Source organism: Mus caroli, chromosome 7 (genome assembly GCF_900094665.2).
Source record: "Mus caroli chromosome 7, CAROLI_EIJ_v1.1, whole genome shotgun sequence".
Classification (NCBI taxonomy): Eukaryota; Metazoa; Chordata; class Mammalia; order Rodentia; family Muridae; genus Mus; species Mus caroli.
Genome location: NC_034576.1, coordinates 47,018,136 through 47,043,577, shown reverse-complemented (window position 1 = coordinate 47,043,577; position 25,442 = coordinate 47,018,136). Strand labels below are relative to the sequence as shown.

Sequence of the window (25,442 nt, the reverse complement as noted above, 5' to 3'; positions counted from 1 at the left end):
CTCCCTCCCTCCCTCCCTCCCTCCCTCCCTTCCTTCCTTCCTTCCTTCCTTCCTTCCTTCCTTCCTCCCTCCCTCCCTTCTTCCTGGGCCCTGGAAACTGCACTCTAGACACTTTCCTTATGAGGCTTACCCTTTAATGGCTGAACTATATTTTCAAGCTCCAATTTTTGATTATACACCCCAAAGGTGACTCATAGGAGAGAGAAGACAGGAGGCTCATTAGGTCCTTCTGAAGATATGGCTGCCGCTGAAACGCTATTCCTAGATGCAGTGGGCTTTCCCTGACACCAGGACTGAGACCCAGGCTCACTTGACTGAGCTGGGTCTTTAACTGGTGTCCCTTGAGAATGAGGCCTCAGAGAGTGGATGCTAAGCACCAGAAGAACATAGCTGCTTAGCTTACAGGGGTCACTAGGGGAGATTGGTAAACTAAACTGGCCACAAACAGGCCATGTGGGGCTGGAGAGAGGGCTGGGGAACCTGTCTGAGGAGAGCAGGCGGGACAACCATGGCTGTGCCTCTGTGCTCTGGACGCTGATGGGAAATGCTGGGCTAGGGAAGAGATAGAAGATTTGGGGATCCAGCTCAGTTGGAAGTTAATCTGGGGCTGTGGTTTGTGGTGTTAGTTCCTGTAAACTTGAGCTGAGAAGATGGAACTGAGAGTCTGCCCGTGAGCAGGTCTGTGGGGGCATTTTTTTGATTTCTTTTTTTTTTTTTTAAGATTTATTTATTTACTATATGTAAGTACACTGTAGCTGTCTTCAGACAGACCGGAAGAGGGTGTCAGGTCTCATTACGGATGGTTGTGAGCCACCATGTGGTTGCTGGGATTTGAACTCTGGACCTTCAGAAGAGCAGTCGGGTGCTCCTACCCACTGAGCCATCTCACCAGCCCCCATTTTTTTGATTTCTGATTGATGGAGGAGGACCCAGCACACAGAACAGTGCTGCTCCAGGGTAGGTGGTCCCGAGTTGTGTAAGAAAGCAGGCTGAGCAAGCCATCGAGAGGAAGGCAGCAAGCAGCACCCCTCCATGGTCTCTGCATCTGTTCTTTGCCTCCAAGTTCTTGCTGGAGTTTCTGCCCTGACTTCCAGTCACGAAGGGATGTGAAAGATGAAATAAACCCTCTCCTCTCCAAGCTGCTTTTGACTGTGGCACTTATCCCAGCAATAGGAAGCAAACCAGGGCATCCCCATAGTCCCAGCACTCGGGAGGGAGAAGGTTAAGGTAAGCCAGGGCTCCGTGAGTGAGATCCTGTCTCAAGACAAGAACAAACAAACAAACAAAAAGCTTGAGAAGAGAAAAGACAATGTGGAGTTTCCCTGGTGGAGATGTCAATCAACCACACGGAGGGTGAATTGGAAGAAAAGTGTCCCCTTGCTTACCCTAGCAGGATACTGTGGGCCATCAACAAAGTGTCCCTTAGTCAGGATCTATCCCTTAGAAATAGAAGGGATTTCTTTACAAGGGCTAAAAGAAATTCCTCAGCCAGCTTGTACCCCTGAGGTTACAGTGAGATCCTGGGGTAGCCTGGCTAAGCCCAAGTTACTCACTCTAGGGTGTGTGTACCCCCCTTCTGGAGGGGGTGGACTCTGAACTGACCTCCTCAGGCACCCTAGGAAAAAGTGGCCAAGAGATGAAAGAAGAGAAGTCCCCAGTCCCCATACAGGTCACCGAAATGCCATGCCAGGGGCAGGGTTGAGATAGCAGAAGGTGGTGGTGGTACGTTACTTGGTTATTAGATGCACCGAGGTGAAGCCACAGAACAGGGGACAGCAGCAGGGACATGGGTGGCCTGTAGATGTGGTCTAAGCTTTTAGAACTTTTTTTTTTTTTTTTTTTTTTTTTTTGGTTTTTTGAGACAGGGTTTCTCTGTGTAGCCCTGGCTGTCCTAGAACTCACTCTGTAGACCAGGCTGTCCTTGAACTCAGAAATCCGCCTGCCTCTGCCTCCCAAGTGCTGGAATTAAAGGCGTGGGCCACCATGCCCGCCTGGCCCAAAGTTTTAAATGCATTGTTGCGCATGTGTACACACATACACATGTGGTAAGAGAGACACACCACACATGTGGAGATCAGAGGACAACTCTGCCTCTCTCTTTTTCTCTCTCCCCTCCCTCCCCCCTCCATCTTTGTATGGGTTCCAGGGGTCAAACTCAGATCCTCAGGCTTCCGTCGCAGATGCCTTTACCTGCTGAGCCAGCCGTCTCCACGGGAGAGATTCAAACACAAATTGGTGCACAGGACGATCATAGAAAAAGAGGCATTAAGGGGGAGGGCCCAAGCAGGGACCTGGGCTTCTCAAGGGGAGTCTCAACTGTAACCATACACAGGGGTTGGGAGGCTGCTGTTCGGTGTAGTGTGTTTTTGAAGAGACAGTCCTTCTCCACCTCGTTCTTAGTTAAGTGAAGTCAGAGTGCTTCCTGGAAGGCTCTGGGGAGGGTGATAGCTGAGGAGGTAAACTGGAGACTCTAGCGTTGCACAAGGGAAGAAAGCCAGCTTCTCCTTGTGGACAAAGGTTCCGGACTGATTTGTAAGACTTTCCTGAAGTTTGGGGTTTCCATATGGGAAGAGAAAGGTCATTGGTGACAGCCATTGAGTGGAGCTGATTGCTGTGTTAGTATTCTTTCTTTTTTTCTTTTTTTTTTTTTGGTTTTTCAAGCTCTGTATAGCCCTGGCTGTCCTGGAACTCACTTTGTAGACCAGGCTGGCCTCGAACTCAGAAATCCGCCTGCCTCTGCCTCCCAAGGGCTGGGACTAAAGGCGTGCGCCACCACGCAAACCTCTCTCCATAAAAGGGTGTCTCCATTATCACAACGGCCACGGCAATTCCTGCTAACTTCATTGTGGCTTGACTCTCAGCTGTCAGCAGACTTTAGACTCTGGTGTGACAGGCTTCCCATGAACACTTCCCTGCCAATCCTTCTTTCTTCTTTCCTCCTTCCCTCCTTTCTTCCTTCCTTCCTTNCTTCCTTCCTTCCTTCCTTCCTTCCTTCCTTCCTTCCTTCCTTCCTTCCTTCCTTCCTTCCTTCCTCCCTCCCTCCCTTCAGCAGGGTCCTTTGCCACCTAGCCTGGCTTCAAACTTACTATGTAATTGAGGATGACCTTGAACTCTGTTGTCCTTCTGCGTTCTAGACAAGTAGATTTACTTCATTAAATAACCAAAGCCCCAGACCTTATATGGTTTTTGCTGTTGTGGACACCTGACTCCCGCTCACTGTGTAGATCAGGCTAATCTTGAGCTCACAGGGATCTGCCTACCTCTGTGTCCTGAGTGCTGAGGTTAAAGGCGTGAGCGGCCACTCCTGTTCTTTTTCAGTTTTACTTCCTGGATTTGCTTGGTTCTCTGTGTCTGTGCGTGCTGAGTACAGTGCCCTCCGCCGCCGGAGCTGGAGTTACAGATCGAGGGTATGAGTATCATGTGGATTGGATGCTGGCATCCAAACTCAGGTCTTCTACAAGAGCAGCCAGTGGTTTTTTTTGTTGTTGTTGTTTGGTTTTTCAAGACAGGGTTTCTCCACGTGACCCTGGCTGTCCTGGAACTCTCTCTATAGACCAGGCTGGCCTCGAACTCAGAGATTCACCTGCCTCTGCCTCCTGAGTGCTGGGACTAAAGGTGTGAGCCACCACCAGCACAGACAGTGCTCTTAATCACCTAGCCATCTCTCTAGCCACAGACGCAGCTTTTTACAGGGGAGGCTAGCACCAGAAGATCAGGACCTAGGTCCTCATTCTTGGCAGGCACACACTTACTGACTGAGCCCTCTCCCCAGTCCGTAGGAGGCCTGTTATCCCAGCACTTAAGAGCTGGAGGCTGGGCTTCAAGAGTTCATGGTCGACCTGGGCTGCATGAGTTCCTGTCTTGACACATCTACCCTACCCCTTTGCTGCCACCACAGATACCACCACCACCACCACCACCATTATTACACACGCACACACTTTGTACACACACTTGATATAGACCAGAGGGAGAGGGAGGTCAAGGCAGGTAGGAGTGGTTGACTTTCTATTCTCCCTTAAAAAGGTTTTTTAGATTTATTTATTTTATTCATGCCTGTGTGTATACCCGTGCCCCACATCCCTGCCTGGTGTTCAGGGAGATGAGAAATTGTCAGACCCCCTAGAACTGGAGTTATGGGCAGCTGTGAGCCACCATGTGGGTGCCGGGAACCGAACTCGGATCTCCTGCAAGAGCAGCAGGTGCTCTTAACTGCTGAGCTGTCTTGTCAGCTCCAGACTTTCCAGACCCTTGCTTCTGTCTTTCAAGTGTGTGGGTTCCAGGCCTGCCCCGCCACACCGGTTTTGCCCATCTACTTCAGCCTGTTGATCCATCTGCTAACCACCAGTGGACCTCTCACGGCTCTGTCAATCTCCCTCTCTTGGCCAGGCCGGCCATGAACCCCTGGCCTCCCCGCCTCCATCCTTAGTGCTGGAATTACAGGCATGTGCTGCCGCCCACCCCCTTTCTTCTTTGCTGTCTATCTACCCTGTCAACCTACCTGTCTGTCAGTGTCTTTCTGTGTGTCTGTGTGTTTTTTTTCTTGCAAGATCTTGGGGTAGGCAGCAGGGTGGGAGATGGGGGCCAAAGGCAAAGGCTCTCATCACAGAGTGTGTAGGCAGGGTTGGGGCCACCTCAAGTGCTGGCACATGGAAGAAATCAGAGCAGGCTTACAGCTGGGAGTGGGCTGCTGCCAAGCCTTGTGTGTTAGGCAACCGTGCCATGACCGAGCCACACCCACAGTCCACAACTCCTGGGGTGTCTTAAAGTCACATTCAGTGCGCAGGCCTTTCCAGGGCTGTGAGTTTACTCCCAAAATGCTCCAAACGAGTAAACATAGAAGCTGTTTTGGGAGGCAGGCCTAATGACGATTGCCCTGGGAGGCTTCCAACCAGATACAGCAGGAACTTCAAGAGAGGCTGGACAGAGGCCCAGGGGTGTGCTTAGGAGCTAGTGGGTGGAGTTGGATGCCCTCAGAGTTCTCCAGTCCTAACTGTGTACAGACAGGATGTAAGAGAAGAACTGGAGGCTCTAAGCAGAGGATCCATCGGCTGCAGGCAGAGGGAAGAGGGCCTCTGTGAGGAACAGGCTGAGCGTCAGAGGAGGAGGCCCAGGCCTGGTTCTCTAGGTATGAGGGACCAGCACCCCAAGAGGGAAGAGGGTTGGGGCCTGGAGCTCCAGGTCTGAGGGAGGAGTGTTATGACCTGAGGGGGAGAGAGGAGGCTGGGGTCTGAGGAAGGAGAGCAGGACCTGGGGCACCTGAGTCTGAGGGAGGAAGCCAGAGCCTAGGGTTTTGGGTTTGAGGAAGGATTTTGGAACTGGACTCCTGGATCTGAGGGAGGAATTCTTGGAACTGGACTCCTGGCTTGGGTTTAAGGGCTCCTGAGGCTGAAATCTGAGCCCCTGGGAATGAGGGAGGAGGAGAAGGCCTGGATCCTCGGGTCTGAGGGCGGAGAAAAAGGAAATAACAGAAGTCTGAGACAAATTTTGGTCTGTCTAGCTCTGTAATTAATTAACTAAAGTGGATCAAATGAGAAGGTGAAAGTTCACAGAGGAACACTCCTGTCTGTCGTCTTGGACTGGGTCTCCATCCCACCATCCAGCGTCCTGGTCTACGAAGAGTCCACAGGGACCTTGTGAAGAATCAACAAGGCGGGGTCCAGAGGAGTCACGTGTCCCTTCCACTCCGGGTCACCCTGTCAGAATGGGGATGCCCCTGCCCTGGGTCCTCAGCCTCTTGTTGGTCCTCCTGCCTCAGACCTGGGGCTCAGGTAAGAGGCCACCAGGACCTGGAGTGTGTCAGGAATGGGACAGGAAAAAGAGCCAAAGAGTGGAAGAGGGACAATAAGTCCACTTTTTCCATGATGTCCTAGCCTTCATGGAAATCTCACTGTGGGTAACTTCTCTGTGAATTTGAGTCAAATACACTTGACAATCTCAGGCACGTCTCTGTGTCTGTCCGTCTGTCCGTCTGGCTCCCTTTCTGGGTGTCTGTCCCCTTCTCTCTGGAGGATCATGGCACTTCAGATCGGGTCCAGTTTTCATTCTGCACCTCTGTGGGGCGCGGTGCAGTCCGTGACCCGAGACTCTCCTGTTTGCTCTGCAGAGACCCGCCCCCCACTGATGTATCATCTCACGGCTGTGTCGAACCCATCTACGGGGCTTCCCTCCTTCTGGGCCACAGGCTGGTTGGGTCCTCAGCAGTATCTAACCTACAACAGCCTGCGGCAGGAAGCTGACCCCTGTGGGGCCTGGATGTGGGAAAATCAGGTGTCTTGGTATTGGGAGAAGGAGACCACAGACCTCAAAAGCAAAGAACAGCTCTTCTTGGAGGCCCTCAAGACCCTGGAGAAGATATTAAATGGTCAGAAGAGGGGTGAGCTTCAGTAGCCTGGGTTTGAGGAAGGATAATGGGTCTGGATTCCTGGGTCAAGGAAGGAGGCTGGAGCCCTAGGACTGAAGTGGGAGGATTAGGTCTGAACCCTAGGAATAAGGGGGAAGGTTGGGGTCTGGACCTCAAGGTCCGAGGGAGGAGAAGAGAGGAAGGCTGGCCCTTGCTCCTGAGTCTGCTTGCCTGCGTGTTGGCATCTAGGGACCTTCACACTGCAGGGCCTGCTGGGCTGTGAACTGGCCTCGGATAATTCCTCAGTGCCCATGGCTGTGTTTGCTCTCAATGGTGAGGAGTTTATGAAATTCAACCCAAGAACCGGCAACTGGACTGGGGAGTGGCCCGAGACGGAAATCGTTGCTAATCTGTGGATGAAGCAGCCTGATGCGGCCAGGAAGGAGAGCGAGTTCCTGCTGAGCTCTTGTCCAGAGCGACTGCTAGGCCATCTGGAGAGGGGCAGACGGAACCTGGAGTGGAAGGGTGAGCCCATCTTCTGTCCCTTCTCTACAGCCATGCTCAAAGCCCTCCCAGCATCCTCCTTAGTACAAACCCTCTCGCCTATCCCAGTGGATCTTCTTTAAGATAAGGTCTCTTGTAGCCCAGGCTAGCTTTCATGTAGCCCAGGCTAGCCATGAGCTCATCGTGTAGCTGAGGATGGTCTCTGATTCCTGATCCTCTTAGCCCATTCCAAGTGCTGGCTTGACATAAGTGTGTTCCCACACCCAACTAATTGTTCTTGTTTGTGAGACGGGGTCTCAGGCTGACTTTGAACTCAGAGAGATCTCTTGAGTACAAACTGGGACAAAAGGAGTGTGCTGCTGTGCCAGGCTGCTTTTTCTTTTTCTTTGTCTGTTGTTGTTATAGTTAGACAGACTCTTCCAATGTAGACCACGTGACCTCAAACTTGTCATCCTCTTGGTCTCAGCCTCCCAAGTGCTAGGATTTTCCATGTCTTTTTCTTCTTGTTAACTTCCAAGAATTCTTTATATATTGTGGACCCAAATCTTTACCAAATAAGTGTTTCAAACACACTTTCCTTGATGGTTTTTCCTTCATTCTTTTAAAGTTATCTTCAAATCTTTTTTTTTTTTTTCTGAGACAGGGTTTCTCTGTGTAGCCCTGGCTGTACTGGAACTCACTCTGTAGACCAGGCTGGCCTCAAACTCAGAAATCTGCCTGCCTCTGCCTCCCAAGTGCTGAGATTAAAGGCGTGCGCCAATACCACCCAGCAAATCTTTTTTTTTTTTTAAAGATTATTTACTTTTGTATATGTGTTCTGATTGCGTGTATGCCTGCATACCAGAAGAGGGCATTAGATCCCATTTCAGGTGCTTGTAAGATGCCATTTGGTTGCTGGGACTTGAACTCAGGACCTCTAAAAGAGCAGCCAGTGCTCTTGACTGCTAAGCCATCTCTCCAGTCCCCCGTCCTCTTTTGAGGTCTGTGTTTTTGTTAGTATATCTTGCTTGGAGGTCATTCCCAGCCCAGGATGACCTAGGTCTCTGTGTATATTTGGAGGAGTTTTATAGCTTTCCATTCAATGTATAGATCCTCTTGCTTTTCTTTCTAACAAATTGGATGTGAAGAAGGTCTGTCATTTCTCCATCCAAGTTTCAGCCTGTCTGCATTTGAGTTGTGTGTGTGCTCATGTGTGTGGAGACCAGAGCACAGCCTCGAGTGTTGTATTTATGACATCCTTTTCTGAAAAACAAATCTTAAGGCTGGACTCAGCTCAGTGGTTGAGAGCACACAGGGTGTGAGTTCTGCTCCCAGTCAGGCAGCTTCTGGCTACCCATAATTCCAGGGCCAGGGGACCTGAAGCCATCACCAGCCTCCATGGCCTCCTATACTCACCTGCGCACACATACACGCACATAATAAAAGTAGGATACTTGTATTTACTTTTTATATGTGCTCATGTATATTTGTATGTGCATCTGAGTGTCAGAAGAGGGCGTTCCATCCCCTGTAGCTGGAGTTACAGTTAGTTATAACATGCCCAGTGTGGGTGCCAGAACTGAATTTGAGGCATCTTAAATAGCAGCAAGCCCTTAGTCCCTCTCCAGCCCCAGCCCCTGTGAGATTTTTACTCTGTCCCTCTCACTTAGTTGGCTCAGTTTGGGATTGCACTCAGGTCCTTTCTCTTGCCAAGTAAGAGCTCTGCCACTGAGCAATCTTTTAGGTTGGTTTGTTTTTTTTTTTTTTTTTTTTTTTGGTTTGACTAAAGGCGTGCGCCACCACCGCCCGGCTTAGGTTGGTTTTTGATTTTGGTTTTTGGTTTTTTGAGACAGGGTTTCTCTGTGTTGGAACTCAATCTGTAGACCAGGCTGGCCTTGAACTCAAAGATCCATCCATCTCTGCCTCCTAAGCTCTGGAGATCAGAGGCATGCATCACCGCTGACCGGCTGGCCATGTTTTAGTTTTTTTTTTTTTTAATATTTATTTATTTATTTATTATATGTAAGTACACTGTAGCTGTCTTCAGACACTCCAGAAGAGGGAGTCAGATCTCATTACAGATGGTTGTGAGCCACCATGTAGTTGCTGGGACTTGAACTCAGAACCTTAGGAAGAGCAGTCAGCGCTCTTAACCGCTGAGCCATCTCACCAGCCCTGTTTTAGGTTTTAAAACTTACGTTTACTTATTTATCTGTGATTTAGCGTGTGTGAGTGGTGGTGGTGGAGGTGGTGTGTGTGTGTGTGTGTGTGTGTGTGTGTGTGTGATACACCTGTGCCGTGTATGGGATGAGCATCTGTCCACATGCTCAGAAGCCAGAGAAGGTGGCTCCTGTGTCTCTTTCCATCATATGTTCTTCACCCAGATTCTCTTGATGAGCCTGAAGCTACACAGGCAACCAGCCAGGTCCCCACTGGTCCTCTTTCCTCTGCCCCTATCCTCAGCACCAGAGTTACAGTTATGAAGATATGCTTAAGTTTTTACATAAGTGCTAAGGATTTGAACTTGGGTCCTCATGCTTGTGCAATAAACACTTTTTCATGCTGAGCCATTCCCCCAGCTTGAGGAATTATGGCTAAATAGTACTCCATCCTGGAAGCCTGCATCTATCTTCCTTTATCTGATGAGAGTGTCTACATTGTTTCTGTAGTTTGGCTGTTTTTTTTTGTTTGTTTGTTTGTTTGTTTGTTTTTTAGAGATTTATTTATTTACTATATGTAAGTACACTGTAGCTATCTTCAGACACTCCAGAAGAGGGCATCAGATCCCATTAGAGATGGTTGTGAGCCACCATGTGGTTGCTAGGATTTGAACTCAGGACCTTTGGAAAAGGCGTCAATGCTCTTAACCACTGAGCCATCTCTTCAGTCCTGTTTGGCTGTTATCCTACAATGCAGGATAGTGGCCAGTGTTTCCCTGAAATTTTGTTTTGCTTTTATTATATTTATTTATTTATTTATTTATTTATTTATTTATTTATTTATTTATTTATTTATTTATATTTTTGGTTTTTCGAGACAGGGTTTCTCTGAATAGCTCAGGCTGTCCTGGAACTCACGCTGTAGACCAGGATGGCCTTGAACTCAGAAATCCACCTGCCTCTGCCTCCCAAGTGCTGGGATTAAGGGCATGTGCCACCACTGCCCGTCCCTAAAATTTTGATACCAACTTCTGGATAAGTGTCCACAAATAGGATAGCTAACTCCATTAAACAAGCAAAAAAAATTTTTTTATTATGTTTTTTGCTTCCATGTATGTCTGTGCATCACGTGCATGCAGTACTCAAAGAGGCCAGAAGAGGGCGTCAGGTCCCCTGGTGCTGGAGTTACAGATGGTTAGGAGTTGTTCACCACATGGGTGCTGGGACTTGAACCTGAGTCCTCTGGAAGAGCAGCCACTCACTACTTGACTAATTTTACCTGCTGAGTCACCTCTCTAGCTCTGGGCTCATTTATTCAGGAAAACCATGGTGGCCCGTGTGGGGGTACATGTCTTTAATGCTAGCATTCCGGAGGCAGGGACAGGGAGATCTCTGTTTGAAGCCAGCCAGGGCTAAGAAAAAAGGAAGAGAAATGTGGTAGGGTATCTGCACTTTGCACTCCCCTTGACAACCGTCCCAGGTTCTACAGGTACTGACTACAGTTGCTACATTGTGTCTATGTGTGATTTTGTTCTTCTTAACAGTCGCTGGTACCAGGTGTTAGGTTGTGTTACTGTTTCCTTCCATACATACAAACAAGGCAGGGGCTCTACCACTGAGCCACGCCCCAGCCCTTCACTGGGGAATTCTAGGATCTAACATTGAGCATACCGTTGACGCTCATTTGACTTAAAATATTTTTAAGGTTACTTACTTGTGTGAGTGTGTGTGTGTGTGTGTGTGTGTGTGTGTGTAGATAGGTCAGAGAACTTCCTGAGTTGGATCTCTCCTTCTGCCATGTAGATTCTCGGGATGGAACTCAGGTCACCAGGCTTGTCGGCAGGTGTCTTTACATCATGTCACCAGCCCTCTTGTATTTTTCAATCCTTTTTCTGACTATGTTTATTTTATTGCTAATTTCTATGGATGTATGTGTACATATATGGTGCATGGGATCACAGATGCCAGAAGGCATCAGGTCGTCTGCAGCTGGAGTTATAGGTGGGTAAGTGTCGCCCAGTTAATGCTGAGAATTGAGCTCAGTTCTGTAGAGAAAACAGAAAACGCTCTAGCGGCTAAGCTGTGTCTCTCAGGCGCTTCACTGGCCCTCTTTTGACTTTTTATTTTGAGGCAGGGTCTCCCTAAGTTTCCCAGGCTGACTCCCAGCTCACTCTGTGGCTTAACTGGTGAGCCTGTAGCACCTCTGCCTTGGCCACCCAGCTTACATTTCTGGGGCAAAGGTGCTTCCTTTTTTTTTTTTTTTTTTTCTGTTAAGCAGAAGCCAAGGCTGGGCTGACTCTCCGAACCCTCAGGGTCAGAACTGGAAAACAGGAGAACTGAGGGTGTCTCTCAGCTACCCACAGGAAGTCATCCTCACTGGAAAACAATAGCAAGCACAAGGCAGGACACAGAACTGCTGACTGAGGTCCGGTCCTCTGTGGCAGAGAGCCGGTGCCCCGGGTCTTCCTAGATGCCAGTGAGGCCCCTCTTTCGGGGAAGCGACTTAGCTTCCCCTTCCTAAGAAGCTGTCAGCTTATTTTCTGCTGAGAACCAGAGCAGAACCAAGATTGTGAGACCCACCCTGGACGGAGGGAACGCCTCCGCCATGCACAGCCTTTCTGGGGTCTCAGATCCCCATGGACTTCATTTTGTTTAGGGGTTTATTGCTGTTGATTCAGGGTCTTGTGTAGCCCAGGCTGGCCCCAAACTTCCTATTTCATCAAAGTAACCTTGAACTCCTGATCCTCTGACCTCCAGTCTGGAGTGCTGAGATTACAGGTGTACGCCAGCATGCATGACCAATGTCAGTGTGCCGGGGATCAAACCTAGGAACCCAGGACTTCACACCAGAAACCGGGCCACATCCCCAACCACAATCTCTCTCTCTCTATTTCTTTCTTTCTTTCTTTCTTTCTTTCTTTCTTTCTTTCTTTCTTTCTTTCTTTCTTTCTTTCTTTCTTTCTTTCTTCCCTTGGTCTCACTATGTCACTATGTAGCCTTGGCTAGCCTGGAACTGCTATGTAGACCAGGTTGCCCTGGTATCCACAGAGATCAACCTGCCTCTGCTCCCTGAATGCTGGGATTCAAGATGTACTACACACCCCACCCGCAGGTCTCAGTTTTTGCAACAGCATCCAACTCATTTGAAACTCATGATTTTCCAGCCGCAGCTCCTCAGGTGCTAGGATCACTGGTGTGGGCACCCAGCTAGGACAGTCACGTCTCTTTGCTCTATATATCCACTAACGTGTTCCCAGGGCCACGACTAGGTCACAGCACTAGAGAGATGTGCACTAAGTCCCCATTTAGAAACAGGTAGACGGAGGAGTTGGGGCTCAGCTGGTAGAAAGCTTGCTTAAATGGGCTCCATCACTGGCACTGCATAAACCAGTATGGCGGCACACACCTGCTGTCTCTCAGCTTTTAGCAAGTGGAAGAAGGAAAATCAGGAATTCAAAGTCATCTGTATCTATATAATAAGTTCAAGACTGGTCTGGGCTGAGAGTGAAATTCAGTTGTGAAACAAATAAATGTGCACGAGAAGAGGCACTGTGAGCACTGAGTTTGCTGTGCATGAAGACCTGGGTTCTGATCCCCAGGTCCCCTTGCAAAGGCTGGGCATACTGCTGCATGTCTGTAGCTGCAGGGATGGGTCTGGCAGAGACAGAGCCTCACCAGCCACTGGCATGGCTGAAAGGGAGGACCCCAGGTTCAGGGAGAGGCTCTGTTTCAAAAAAATAAGTGAGCCCGGCGTGGTGGCACATGCCTTTAATCCCAACACTTGGGAAGCAGACACAGGCGGATTTCTGAGTTCAAGGCCAGCCTGGTCTACAAAGTGAGTTCCAGGACAGCCAGGGCTACACAGAGAAACCCTGTCTCGAAAAAAAAAACCCCAAAAAAAGTGGATGTGGGGAGAGATGGCTCAGGGGTAGGTGCACTCCCTGTTCTTGCAGAGGACCAAGATTTAATACCTAGCCCCCATAGGGTAACTCACCACCATGGGTAACTCCATTTCCAGGGGCTCTGATGGCCTCATCTGGCCTCCACAGACACTGCATGCATGTGGTGCAGAGACACACATGCTAAAAAGCACCCAGACACACAAAGTGAAAAAATAAAGGGGAAAAAAATGCAACGAGCGAAAGAGGAAGGAGCCTGCAATTGACCTGTGGCCTTGACCCATGCACATGCCACACATACACCAAAATAAGGGGGTGCAGTGGTGGGGTCAACAGGGTGGGGTGTCTGTCACTCTGGGAAGCCCTCCAAGTCAGCACAGTGCTGATACAGGGAAGTGGAGTCTGTCTACGGCAAGCTTCACCCCAAGCCTTGGTGGGGGTGGGGTGGGTGGGTGAGGTCATAGCCTAGCCTAACTGCTGGCCCATCCCATCGCCTGTGTCCCTGCAGAGCCGCCCTCTATGCGCCTGAAGGCCCGTCCTGGCAACTCTGGCTCCTCCGTGCTGACCTGTGCTGCTTTCTCCTTCTACCCACCGGAGCTCAAGTTCCGATTCCTGCGCAATGGGCTAGCCTCAGGCTCTGGGAATTGCAGCACTGGTCCCAATGGAGATGGCTCTTTCCACGCATGGTCATTGCTGGAGGTCAAACGTGGAGATGAGCACCATTACCAATGTCAAGTGGAGCATGAGGGGCTGGCACAGCCTCTCACTGTGGACCTAGGTGAGGCTGCCCCTCCAGCCTCAGTGTCTTCTTTGTTTTGTTTTTTTTTTTTTAAAGATGTATTTATTTATTTCATGTGTGTGAGTACACTGTCGCTGTCTTCAGACACACCAGAAGAGGGCATTACAGATGGTTGTGAGCCACCATGTGGTTGCTGGGAATTGAATTCAGGACCTCTAGAAGAGCAGGCGGTGCTCTTAACCGCGGAGCCATCTATCTCTCCAGCCCCACTGTCTTCTTTGTTTCTGCTCCTGGCTTCTGATTCTCCATTAGCTCTGTGGCCAGTTCCCCCTGAGTCTGACCATGATGAGTCTTGCTGCTACTGGTCTTCATGGTGTTTAACCATTCACTTTTGCCTCTGACAGTTCTTGCCATGGCTTTGGTGAAGCACCAACTTTGTTGACTGTCCTGTGACTGCTCCTCCTTCCTCCGTTGGGTTCTCACCAATTTCTGTCACAGTGTGGCTCTGTTCTCTCAATATAGGTCTCCTCCTCCTCCCCCCTCCCCCTCTCCCCTTCCTCCTCCTCCTCTCCCTCCTTCTCCTCCTATTCCTTTTCTCTCTCCTCCTCCTTCCATCCCTCCTCCTTCTTCCTACTTCCTCCCCCTCTCCCCTTCCTCCTCCTCCTCTCCCTCCTTCTCCTCCTATTCCTTTTCTCTCTCCTCCTCCTTCCATCCCTCCTCCTTCTTCCTACTTCCTCCCCCTCTCCCCTTCCTCCTCCTCCTCCTTCTTCTTCTTCAGATTTATATCTAAGTGTATCCATATGTATTTAATTTTCCCACTTTCTTTGTGTGAGAGGGGAGAGCAGAGGTGAGTCTGTGCCATGGGATACTTGTGGCGACAGAAGACAACTTGTGGTTGTCAGCCTTGGGGATCAAACTTAGGTCACCGGGCTTTATGGCAAAGGCAATGCCTTCACTCCTTGAACCTCGACAGCCTAGATTTATGGAGGGTCGGGCTCAGGACTCCTGGAATTCGACATGAGTTCTGGGAACCAAACTCTGCAAGCACTCTTCACAGTGAGCCATCTCTCCAGCACAGTGGCTGACTCTTTTTTTCTCTTTTTTCTTTCTTTTTGTTTTTGTTTTTGAGACCGGGTTTCTCTGTAGAGCTCTGGCTGTCCTGGAACTCACAATGTAGAGGAGTCTGGCCTCGAACCCATAGATCTGTGTGCCTCTGCCTCCCGAGTGCTGGGATTATATTCAGTGTGGAAACACATGAGACCCAGGGCCTTTTCTCCGCATACTCCCACCCTCAAATACATGCTTCCGGGGGTCTCCGAGAAATCATCAACTCCTTTCTTCCCTGATAATTTCTGGCTGCAGATTCATCAGCCAGATCTTCTGTGCCTGTGGTTGGAATCGTTCTTGGTATATTACTGGTGGTAGTGGCCATCGCAGGCGGTGTGCTGCTGTGGGGCAGGATGCGCAGCGGTCTGCCAGGTATATGCAGGATGGGGGAGGGGCGGGGCCGTGTGCAGGATTGGGTGGGAGTGGCCTCGTGTGCAGAATTGGGGAATGGTGAGGCCATGTGCAGGGTTGGGGGGCGTGGCAGGAAGTAGCGACTCAGCGAGAAAGAGGGGAGGGAGAGAGATAATAGAGACAAGAGAGTCCCTTGACCACCCTGGGAAAAGAGATGGGAGCAGAGGCCATAGAGTGGCCCTGTCAGGTGTGTTGGGAGGGTGAGACCTTAGATACTTGTGCTGACCTCTGTTCTTCTCTCTCAGCCCCATGGCTTTCTCTCAGCGGCGATGACTCTGGCGACCTGTTGCCTGGTGGGAACTTGCCCCCCGAAGCTGAACCTCAAGGTGCAAATGCCTTTCCAGCCACTTCCTGATGCCGACTCGGGCCCCCTGCCCACTGCAGCCTCTCGGGCTGTGTGACCTCCTGAACTGTCTCCGAGCCTCCTGAGGGAGCCTGGGGCCGACGTCCTCCCGTGGATCCCTGCTTTTGTGGCCTGCTTCAGTTTCCCTTCTTAATGTACATGGTTGTTTTCCATCTCCACATAAATTTGGCCCCAAATCTGTGTGTGCATCGTTATTCTCAAGTTTCAGGCAAGAGTCTGGGAAAGATCATATAGACGCCTCTTGATTGCTATCGTGCAGCCTGGCCATTTTATAGACCGAGTTGTGTATGTGATAATGTATGTGATACCTACACTGTACCAGGCTTTGTTTCTCTCTCTCTCTTTCTCTCTTTCTTTCTTTCTTTCTTTCTTTCTTTCTTTCTTTCTTTCTTTCTTTCTTTCTTTCTTTTTTTCTTTCTTTCAACATTTATTTATTTTATGTATCTGAGTACACTGCAGCTGTCTTCAGACACACCAGATGAGGGCATTGGATTCCATTACAGATGGTTGTGAGCCACCATGTGGTTGCTGGGACTTGAACTCTGGTCCTCTGGAAGAACAGTCAGTGCTCTTAATTGCAGAGCCATCTCTCCAGCCGCGCTCCCCCCCCCAACTTTGTTTTTAAGACAAGGGTCTCTCTACGTCGTCCTGGCTGGCGGCAAACTCATAGAGACAGACTGCTTCTGTCTTCCAAGTGAGCCAACCAAACCCGACCTCCTCTTTTCTGAAACGGATCTAAGAAATGGAAAGAGTTTTTAAAAAATACATTTCCCTTAATCCCCTGGGGCCAGAGACTCTGGAGGTGGTCGTGCAGTCGGCCCATATGTTTGCTGGGAGTTGTAGTTCAACATCAGCCTTATCGCCCACCACGCCTTCGGGTCTGGAGTTCGGCCTTGTGGACGTGGCAAGGGGGTCGTTATTGGCTCCGCCCCTGAGGCCTTCCTGCGCAGTCATTGGTCAGAGGGCGGCAGCCTCTGGACTGCTGGTGGCGGAGCTTAACTGGAACCTGGCCAGGTTGGGCATCTTTGTGCGAAAGCAGAGCTCAGCGTAGGGAGCTAACTCAGGCCGGGTAACAGAGGTGTGGTGGGGTGATGGTGGGGTGAAGGTGGGGTGGGTGGAAGGGTGGGGGTCGCGGTCCAGCCTGGGGGCAGCACAGAGGAGCCTGCATGATGCTTTCGGCCACCACCATCCCCTGAACTTTGGGTGGGACGTGCGCCACGTCTCTAACTGAAATACCCCCTTTCTGCTCTGAGACTCCTCTGAGGCTCGGATTCCACCCCCAGAGGTTGTTTTGCCTTCAAATTCTCTATTCTTTTTGCCGACTTTTCTTGAGCACAAAACTTTTTGCAGCCTGCGCTTTTATCGGCCCTGCCTTAGGCAGCCTCCTCTACCCTGCCCCCTTCAAAGTTCTCCGACATTATCTCTGGTTCAGACCGCCCCCCCCCAGTCTTATCCCTGACCGCTGGTCCTCACCTCTCCCCAGGAACCGATGATGTGGCGATGGTCGTTTCTGTTGCTTCTCTTACTGCTGAGGCGCTGGGCCCTCGGGAAGCCATCCCCTGATGCAGGACCTCATGGCCAGGGTAGGGTGCATCATGGAACCCCCCTGAGCGAGGCCCCCCACGATGACGCCCACGGGAATTTCCAGTACGACCATGAGGCGTTCCTGGGACGAGACGTGGCCAAGGAATTTGACAAACTCAGCCCAGAGGAAAGCCAGGCCCGACTTGGGTAGGAGGATGCGAGGAGCGGGGCAGAAGTGGGAGGTGGGGAGAGAGAAGTTCACTGAAAAGACAAAACTGTGGCACTCACCTCCTGGGAGAAGGCGGAGCTAAACCTGAGGCTGTGGGGGACCTGTGTCACCAACCCCTGGGTTTCCCTCTACCTCAGTCCCCCCTATGCCTCTGTCTGGACATCCGGTCACCGACTCTCGGTAGAGACTGAAGACATGGGATTTGAGGAAGATGCCAAGGTCAGAGATCAGGTTGACCTGGAATGAGTGATGCCAACTGGACTGGACGGGCTTGCCCCGTTTCTAGGTGACAGACACAGACAGCATGGGCCCGGGACAAGAAGGCCACTCGTGCAAATATGCTTGATTATTTTCATTATTAGTAGTACTTTGAGATAGAATTTCATTTGTGGGACTAGCTAGTCTGAAATTCACTCTGTAGACGAGACTGGTCCAGAATTCAGAAATCCGCCTGCCTCTGCCTCCCGAGTGCTGAGATTAAAGACCTGTGTCTTTAATGTGATGGCAATTTCTAATTTTAAACTGGGCAAATAGTAGCAGGGCAGAGCTGGAGAGAGAGGAGCCCCAAATTGATCAGCCCATCTAGGGAAGTGGGCAGACTGAACTTGAAAGAGGGGCGGGCCCTGAGATGGTGAGAGGCGGAGCTTCAAGGTTAATAGAGACAGTGGCACTCTAGGATTGGGGTAAAGTTAGAGGCCAGACACCCTGTTCACACTAAAGCTCAAGTCCTGCTAGGGTCTGTGCAGCGCTTAGAGGTCGGGGCTAGAGTAGAGGGTCTTGATTTGTGCCGGGTGCTAATCCAACTAACTAACTCCTCTAGGACTCCTGTAGGGGACAGGCTAGGCTTTTAGATGGGCCTGGTACTAAGATTAATAGATGCAGCTCCCTCAGTTCCTAGCATTTCTACTCTTTCCTAGCCTGTGACCCAGGTCTCTGAGGGGCGTGGCTAGGGCAAGGGGCGGAGTCAGGGTTGGCAAAGACCTAGGGGTGGGTGAAACCTATCAATGGTAAAGCTTCTCCTGGTCCTGCACTGGCTCACAGTTTTAATCCCAGGACTTGGAAGGCAGAGGCAGGCAGATCTCCGTGAGTTCAGGACCAGTCTGGTCTACAGAGTAAGTTTCAAGCTAACCAGGAGTACATAATGATACCCCCTCTCTCAAACAAACAAAAACCCCCAACAATCCGTTAAAAACTACCAAACAGAAAACAGACAGTTCCTCTCCTGGGTTCATTCGGAGTCCCACCCCAGTTTGCTTGCAGACCTTGGGTGACATTTTTCTCCCTTATCTTTCTTTCTTCTTAAGATTTATTATTATATCTAAGTACACTGTAGCTGTCTTCAGACACACCAGAAGAGGGTGTCAGATCTCATTACAAATGGTTGGGAGCCACCATGTGGTTGCTGGAAATTGAAGGAACTCAGGACCCCTGGAAGAGCAGTTAGTGCTCTTAACCACTGAGCCCTCTCTCCAGCCCTTCTTTTTCTTTTTTTGTGTGGGTATTTTTCATGTGTGCCCATTAACCATTAACATGTCTTATGCCCACAGGGGCCAAAAGTGGAAAATGGGTTCCTGCATCCAGAGTTAGAGATGCTTGTGACCTGCCTCGTGGGGCTCATGGGAATCAAACCCAGGTTCCTACAAGAGCAGCCAGGGTTTTTAACCGCTGAGCCATCACCAAGTCCCCATTTTTGTCTTATATAGGTACAAGGGTAACTCTATATATGACAGGGAGGGGCCTAGGTGGGTGGGGTCAGGGTTGAGATTGACTGCATCTCTAACTGTAGGGGCAGGGCCTCATTGGGCAGGGCCAGAGACTGACATTCATTCCCCTCGCAGGCGGATCGTAGACCGCATGGACCTTGCTGGGGACAGCGACGGCTGGGTGTCCTTAGCTGAGCTCCGCGCGTGGATTGCGCACACACAGCAGCGGCACATCCGTGACTCGGTGAGCGCAGCCTGGCACACCTACGACACGGACCGCGACGGGCGCGTGGGTTGGGAGGAGTTGCGCAATGCCACCTATGGCCATTATGAGCCCGGTATGCCCACCTCGCCTTTGCCCTTTGACCTCACTTTTAGGATCTTATCCCAGATACTTCCCCTCCATTTCAAATGTCATTTGCTCTTCCTTCTGAAATCCAATCTATGTGACAAGTTGACTGGAGACTTCACATTCGTGGCAGGAATACTTAATGCTTAACCCTGTTATCCAGACCCATCCGTGGCACTGGTGTCTTAGCTAGGGTTACTAGTGCTATCATGAGACACTGTGACCGAAAGCACGTTGGAGAGGAAAGGGTTTGTTTGGCTTATGCTTCTACGTCTGGGGTCCATCACTGAAGAATTCCCTATAGCACTGGTTCTCCACCAGTGGGTCACAACCCCTTTGGGGGCGGGTCACATATCAGAGATACTGTGTATCAGATAGTTACACCACAAGTCATAACAGTAGCAAAGTTATAGTTATGAAGTAGCAACACAATAATTTTATGGGGGTCACCAGAACTTGCGGGGCTGTATTAGAGGGTAGCAGCATTAGGAAAGAGACCATAACAGCCCTACCTATGGCCCAGTCTTAGGGAAGCGTCCTCTCAGCTGGGGTTCCCTCCTCTCAGAGGACTCTGACCTCTGTCAAGTTGACATAAAATTAGCCAGCACACCTGGTTAGCAGTCTTCCTCAGTCTCAGCACTTGAGACGTGGAGGCAGGAGGATAGCCCAGAGCTCAAGGATAGGCATAGCACAGGTGACTCTGTCCATCCTCCAGGGACCTTAGGAGACAGACAGATGCCTCATTATTAGTCTCTCCCACCTTCAGTGTTGTGTTGATAGGGCTTCTACCCCAAAAGTTTCTTCTGTGGAGTCCAGATCTCCTCAGCTCCTGAGTTCTCTGCACTTTACATATGCTGTCCCTCCTCCGGAGAAAAGCCCTTCCCTGCTGTCTGTCATGGAGTCAGAGTCAGTCACTTACTGTATCAGAAAAGAACTTCAGGGCTAACCAGGCCAGTGTCCACTCCCAGTCCATGTCATTGTACATTCAGAAGAGTGGACAAATGGAAAAGACCATCATTTGGCTTTGTGTGAGGACCAAGTGGAGCATTGTAGGTGACAAGACAGAAAGTAGACTGGGGAGTGGGGATGGTGCAGCTCCCCTTTAATCTCAGCACTTGGAGGGAGAGGCAGGCAGGTCTCTGTGAACTAACGGGCTACCCAGTGAGCTCCATGTCAGTCTGGGCTACACAGTGAAACCCCATCAGAAAAACAAAAGATCGTAGATGGAGACTATTGAGGACATTCTCGGGGCTGCGGAGTCAGTCTATGACGTCACTGACTGTGTCATAGCCAGATACAGGGAACTGAGTATATTACACATGAAAATTATTTTACATCTCTAGGGACTGAACCCAGAGCTAGGAAAGGCTGAGCCACATCCCCACTCCTCACTGGGGGATTCTAGGCAGGGGCTCCCTGCTGGGCTGACAGTCTTGCTTAGTTACCCAGGCTGACCTTGAACTCGCAATTCCCTTGCTTCGGTCTTTTAAGTATCGCGAATGACAGACCTGCCCACACACCCATGATGTGACTGACACATGTCACTTCTTACATTCTGTGGCAGTCCTTCCACTAGCTGGGTCCTTCTGTTTCCTAAGTCCCAGCTCTCGCCTCTGTGACCGCACATTCACCCACATCTGCCCTCCCCAGGAGAGGAGTTTCATGATGTGGAGGATGCCGAGACCTACAAGAAGATGCTGGCTCGGGATGAGCGGCGATTCCGGGTAGCCGACCAAGATGGCGACTCCATGGCCACTCGGGAAGAGCTGACGGCTTTTCTGCATCCGGAGGAGTTCCCTCACATGCGGGACATCGTGGTGGCAGTGAGTAACATTGTGGAGAACATGTTTCCCAAACCTGTCCTGGGTCCCAGCATCCTTCACAAGGATTCCAGGCCCCCACCATGTCTATTCCCCATCCAGTGCCTGGCACCTGTGTTCCATTAGGTGTCCAATCTCCAGCCTGTCCCCAGGCAACCATATCCTAAGAAGAGCCTCATGTGAACACCAATTGTGTCCAGACCCAGGAGAACACAGTTTATTTGAAATGCACATGTAACACGCTGTGATCTAATCACATCTCAGATACCAGATATGAAATGTACTTACTGGAAAGATGGCTGGGCGTGCAGGTGCTGTAGAGGCCACAAGAGGGCGCTGAACCACCTAGACCTGGAGTTACAGGTGGTCACGAGCTGCCCACTGGGTGCTGGGAACTGCACTCAGGCCGTCTGTGAGACAGCACACATTCTTCACCGCTGGGCCATGGCTCCACTCTTGGTTGCTATTTGTTCCTTGAAACTAGGTATTGACCAGGATGTGGGGCTTGCTGATCAGATTAGCCTGGCTGACCAGCTCTCCCAAGGCATCCTCCTGTCTCTGCCCCCCCTGCTTTGGGATTATAAGTGTGCCACCAGGCCCATCTTACGCAGGTTTTGAGTAATGCAATTCAGGTCTTCATGCCTGTGTGGTAGCTACCGGGATCTTGTATGTTTGCTTTGTCTCTTGGGGTCCACTGCTAATTGTGATGAGCTATCTATCTATCTATCTATCTATCTATCTATCTATCTATCTATCTATCTGGGTTTCTGAGGCAAGGTTTCTCTGTGTAGCCCTGGCTGTCCTGGAAGTCACTTTGTAGATCGGGCAGACCTTGAACTCACAGAGTTTGCTGATCTTGCTAGCACTGGAACTAAAGGTGTGCACCACCACTGCCCAGGCCGAAACCTTTCTTTTAAAAAAGATTTATTTATTATTATATCTAAGTACACTGTAGCTGTCTTCAGATGCAACAGAAGAGGGCATCAGATCTCATTATGGATGGTTGTGAGCCACCATGTGGTTGCTGGGATTTGAACTCAGGACCTTCGGAAGTGCAGTTGGTGCTCTTAACCACTGAGCCATCTCTCCAACCCCAGAAACCATTTTTTTAAAATTAGGACAGATAGCATGAAGAGAGGACGTGTTGGTGTATGTGCCAAAAAATGGTCCATATGCTTGAGAGATGGCTTAACGGTTAAGAGCACTTGCTGTTCTGGCAGAAGCTGGGGTTATTTTCTCAGCCCCAGAATAACTCCAGTTCTGCAGGGTCTGATGGCCTTATTGGCTTTGGAGGGACTGCATGCACGTGGTACACAGGCATGCAGGCAAAACATCCATATACATAAAAATACATCATCCATGAGCCGGGCAGTGGTGGCACATGCCTTTAATCCTAGCACTCGGGAGCAGGCAGGTCTGTGAGTTCAAAGCCAGCCTTGAGTTATATTCCCACCAGGACTACACAATGAGAGCCTATCTCATAAAACCAGACAAAGCTGGGCAGGATTGGACATGGGGGTTCCTGGCTGCCTTCCACTGGACACAAGTACATCCCATCCCAGTAACATCCCACGGCCCCGCCTCTCCTCCCCTGGGTGGGTAGTGCTCAGTTGTAGGTACACTGACCCTTCACGCCAATGCCTCTCCCCAGGAGACCCTGGAGGACCTTGACAAGAACAAAGATGGCTACGTGCAGGTGGAAGAGTATATCGGTGAGAAAAGCCTGTTCCCACCTGAGGCCGGCCATCTCCTGGCACCAAGGAGGGCAGAGGTCCGGTCCTCACTCTTCAAGCTGTATGAATCAAGCCCCACTGTGTGCAGAATCAACTGCATGCCGAGCCCAGGGAGCATCCATTGGAAACTTAGTGCAGAAAGCACCAGAGAGGCCCCTTTGGGGACAGCCTGGGGCTCATAATAGCTCAGGGGCTTTGTTGGTTGTACCAGACTCAAGATTTGTCTTGTTTCCCTAACAGTGTCTCTCTCCAGTTGACCTGTTTAGGGCCATTTGAAGTGTTTCAGCCTGGCCAGCCAGCCCTGTGCTAGCCTCAGGCTGTTTGACTCAGGGAGGTGCTAATGAGGATAAAATATGGTTTTGCTGGCTTAAAAAAATTTTTTTTTTTTGAGCTAAGTCTTCTGTAACTCAGGCTGGCCTTGAACTTGCTATGAAGTGAAGGACACCTTCAATTCCTGATCCCCAGACCTCCACCTCCACAGAGCTGGGTCCATGGCACCGCAGCCTTGCCCTGCTTACACAGTGCTGGGACAGAACCCAGGGCTTTGTTTTAAACAGGGACTCCACCAACTGCGCTATGTCTTTAGCCCCAACTCACGGGATTTTTTATATATGAAGTATTCCATGCAAGCAATATGCAAGGAAGACATTTTTGTTTGAACATCATGTGTTTATGACATTTATAAGAAATGAGTGCTTTATTTTTTCCCTTGGGTTTTCTTTCTAAATCTTTTGTTTGTTTTTTGTTTGTTTTTGTTTTTTTCTAGACAGGGATTCTCTTTGTAGCCCTGGCTGTCCTGAAACTCACTCTGTAGACCAGGCTGGACTCGAACTCAGAAATCCACCTGCCTCTGCCTCTCAAGTGCTGGGATTAAAGGCGTGAGCCACCACACCCAGCTAATCTTTTTTGTCTGTTTGTTTTAAAGATTTATGTATGTGAGTACACTGTAGCTGGCTTCAGACACACCAGAAAAGGGCATCAGATCACATTATAGATGGTGGTGAGCCACCATGTGGTTGCTGGGAATTGAACTCAGGACCTCTGGAAGAGCAGTCAGTGCTCTTAACTGCTGAGCTATTTCTCCAGTCCCTCTAAATCTTTTTAAATAACATGTTTTATCCCTGAAACAAATTTGACAGAAGATGTAGGATGAATGACCAAGGGGTCTGGCGGCTGGTGTGTGGGTGTGTGTGCAGATGGGATCCAGAGGGAAGAATGCGGAGGGAGGCGTGTGGGTACCGGGAAGATGGCTTTTGGGATGCAGGACAAAGGTCTCCCAGGCCTCCAGGGCTGTTCTAGCCCTCATCTCCCCCACCCCCACATCCCCTTCAGCGGACCTGTACTCCGAGGAGCCTGGGGAGGAGGAACCTGCCTGGGTGCAGACAGAGCGGCAGCAGTTCCGAGAGTTCCGGGATCTGAACAAGGACGGGCGACTGGATGGCAGTGAAGTCGGTTACTGGGTGCTGCCTCCGTCCCAGGACCAGCCCCTGGTGGAGGCCAACCACCTGCTGCATGAGAGTGACACGGACAAGGTGAGCCTGGGCTACTACTGCCTGCACGCAGGTGGGTCCGAAAACAGAGAGCGAAAAGGAAAGAGACCGAGAGACAGATCCGGAGAAACAGATGGGGGCTGAGGCCTAGAGGAGAGCAGCCAGGCAGCGGAGGGGCCCTAGGGACAGCCTAGTGGGGATGTCCCCTGTGGGCCCTGCCTCCTGCTGACCCCTCTGCCCACAGGATGGCCGGCTGAGCAAAGCTGAGATCTTGAACAACTGGAACATGTTCGTTGGCAGCCAGGCCACCAACTACGGTGAGGATCTGACCAGGCACCATGATGAGCTCTGATCCCCAGGTCTCTCAGACTTCCGACCCCATGACCAAATGGGGGACAACCGCGGGGCCACTGCAGCCAGCCCCGCCCCCAGGACACAGACTCGGCTCTGGTGTTCCTGGTTCTTGGGCCCTCAGTCACCTTCTCTCCCCGAGACCCCTGTCACCAGCCCTGGGGCTCCCCAACCTGCCCAGGATACTCAGGCACTCAAAGATAAGTGACACCCACTGATAGCATCCCCAGCACTGACGCGGGGCCACACCCTGACTGAACCACAATCTGAACTCTGAATGTCAACAGCACAAGCTAACCTGCCCTGCCTAGGAGCAATAAAAGCTGTTGCTGGGGTCCCCTGCTCTATCTTTCTGTCTGTCTGTCTGTGAGGAGATGGAGGATCATGCTGGCGCTGAGTGCGGAGAGCCTCAAGAGGGCATAGTCCAGCAGTGATGTCCCCTCCACAGGGCCACATACATTACGATTCATAACAGCAAAATCACCGTTAGGCAATAGCAACAAAAATGATTTTATGGTTGGTGGGGATCTGTCAAAACAAGAGGGTGTTAAAGGTTGAGGAGCACTGCTCTGGGGCATTAGTGGACGACGTTTGAGGGCGTTCCCAGAGGCCAAGAATAAAGCCAGCAGCCTGGGGGCCGCAGGAAAGCCAGGCAGGAAATGCAGCCCGCCCCTAAGTGCTGCAGGGTGGGGAAGCACAAAACCACAGCTGGAGAAACAACCACAGCTCTCAGTGAAA

At 50.6% G+C, this 25,442-nt stretch overlaps 2 protein-coding genes across 5 annotated transcripts; both read left to right on the top strand.

Moving 5' to 3' along the window:
* The first annotated feature begins 4,950 nt into the window (after positions 1-4,950).
* Fcgrt (Fc fragment of IgG receptor and transporter) lies at positions 4,951-15,685 on the top strand. 2 transcript variants are annotated; one of them, XM_021166927.2, is made up of 7 exons: positions 4,951-5,128; positions 5,501-5,771; positions 6,107-6,364; positions 6,593-6,868; positions 13,393-13,662; positions 14,986-15,102; positions 15,387-15,685. In XM_021166927.2, the coding sequence occupies exons 2-7, from the start codon at positions 5,705-5,707 to the stop codon at positions 15,494-15,496; spliced, it is 1,098 nt and encodes a 365-aa protein (XP_021022586.1). In that variant the 5' UTR covers positions 4,951-5,128; positions 5,501-5,704; the 3' UTR covers positions 15,497-15,685. The 2 variants fall into 2 exon arrangements, with proteins under 2 accessions (XP_021022586.1, XP_029335973.1); XM_029480113.1 differs by having other exon boundaries at positions 6,107-6,376.
* Positions 15,686-16,465: 780 nt separating this feature from the next.
* Rcn3 (reticulocalbin 3) lies at positions 16,466-25,049 on the top strand. 3 transcript variants are annotated; one of them, XM_021167662.1, is made up of 7 exons: positions 16,466-16,583; positions 16,989-17,236; positions 19,097-19,299; positions 20,961-21,133; positions 22,782-22,842; positions 24,196-24,395; positions 24,598-25,049. In XM_021167662.1, the coding sequence occupies exons 2-7, from the start codon at positions 16,995-16,997 to the stop codon at positions 24,703-24,705; spliced, it is 987 nt and encodes a 328-aa protein (XP_021023321.1). In that variant the 5' UTR covers positions 16,466-16,583; positions 16,989-16,994; the 3' UTR covers positions 24,706-25,049. The 3 variants fall into 3 exon arrangements, with proteins under 3 accessions (XP_021023321.1, XP_021023322.1, XP_029334937.1); XM_021167663.2 differs by having other exon boundaries at positions 16,466-16,574; positions 24,598-25,046; XM_029479077.1 differs by lacking the exons at positions 16,466-16,583; positions 16,989-17,236 and having other exon boundaries at positions 19,118-19,205; positions 24,598-25,041.
* Positions 25,050-25,442: the final 393 nt, after the last annotated feature.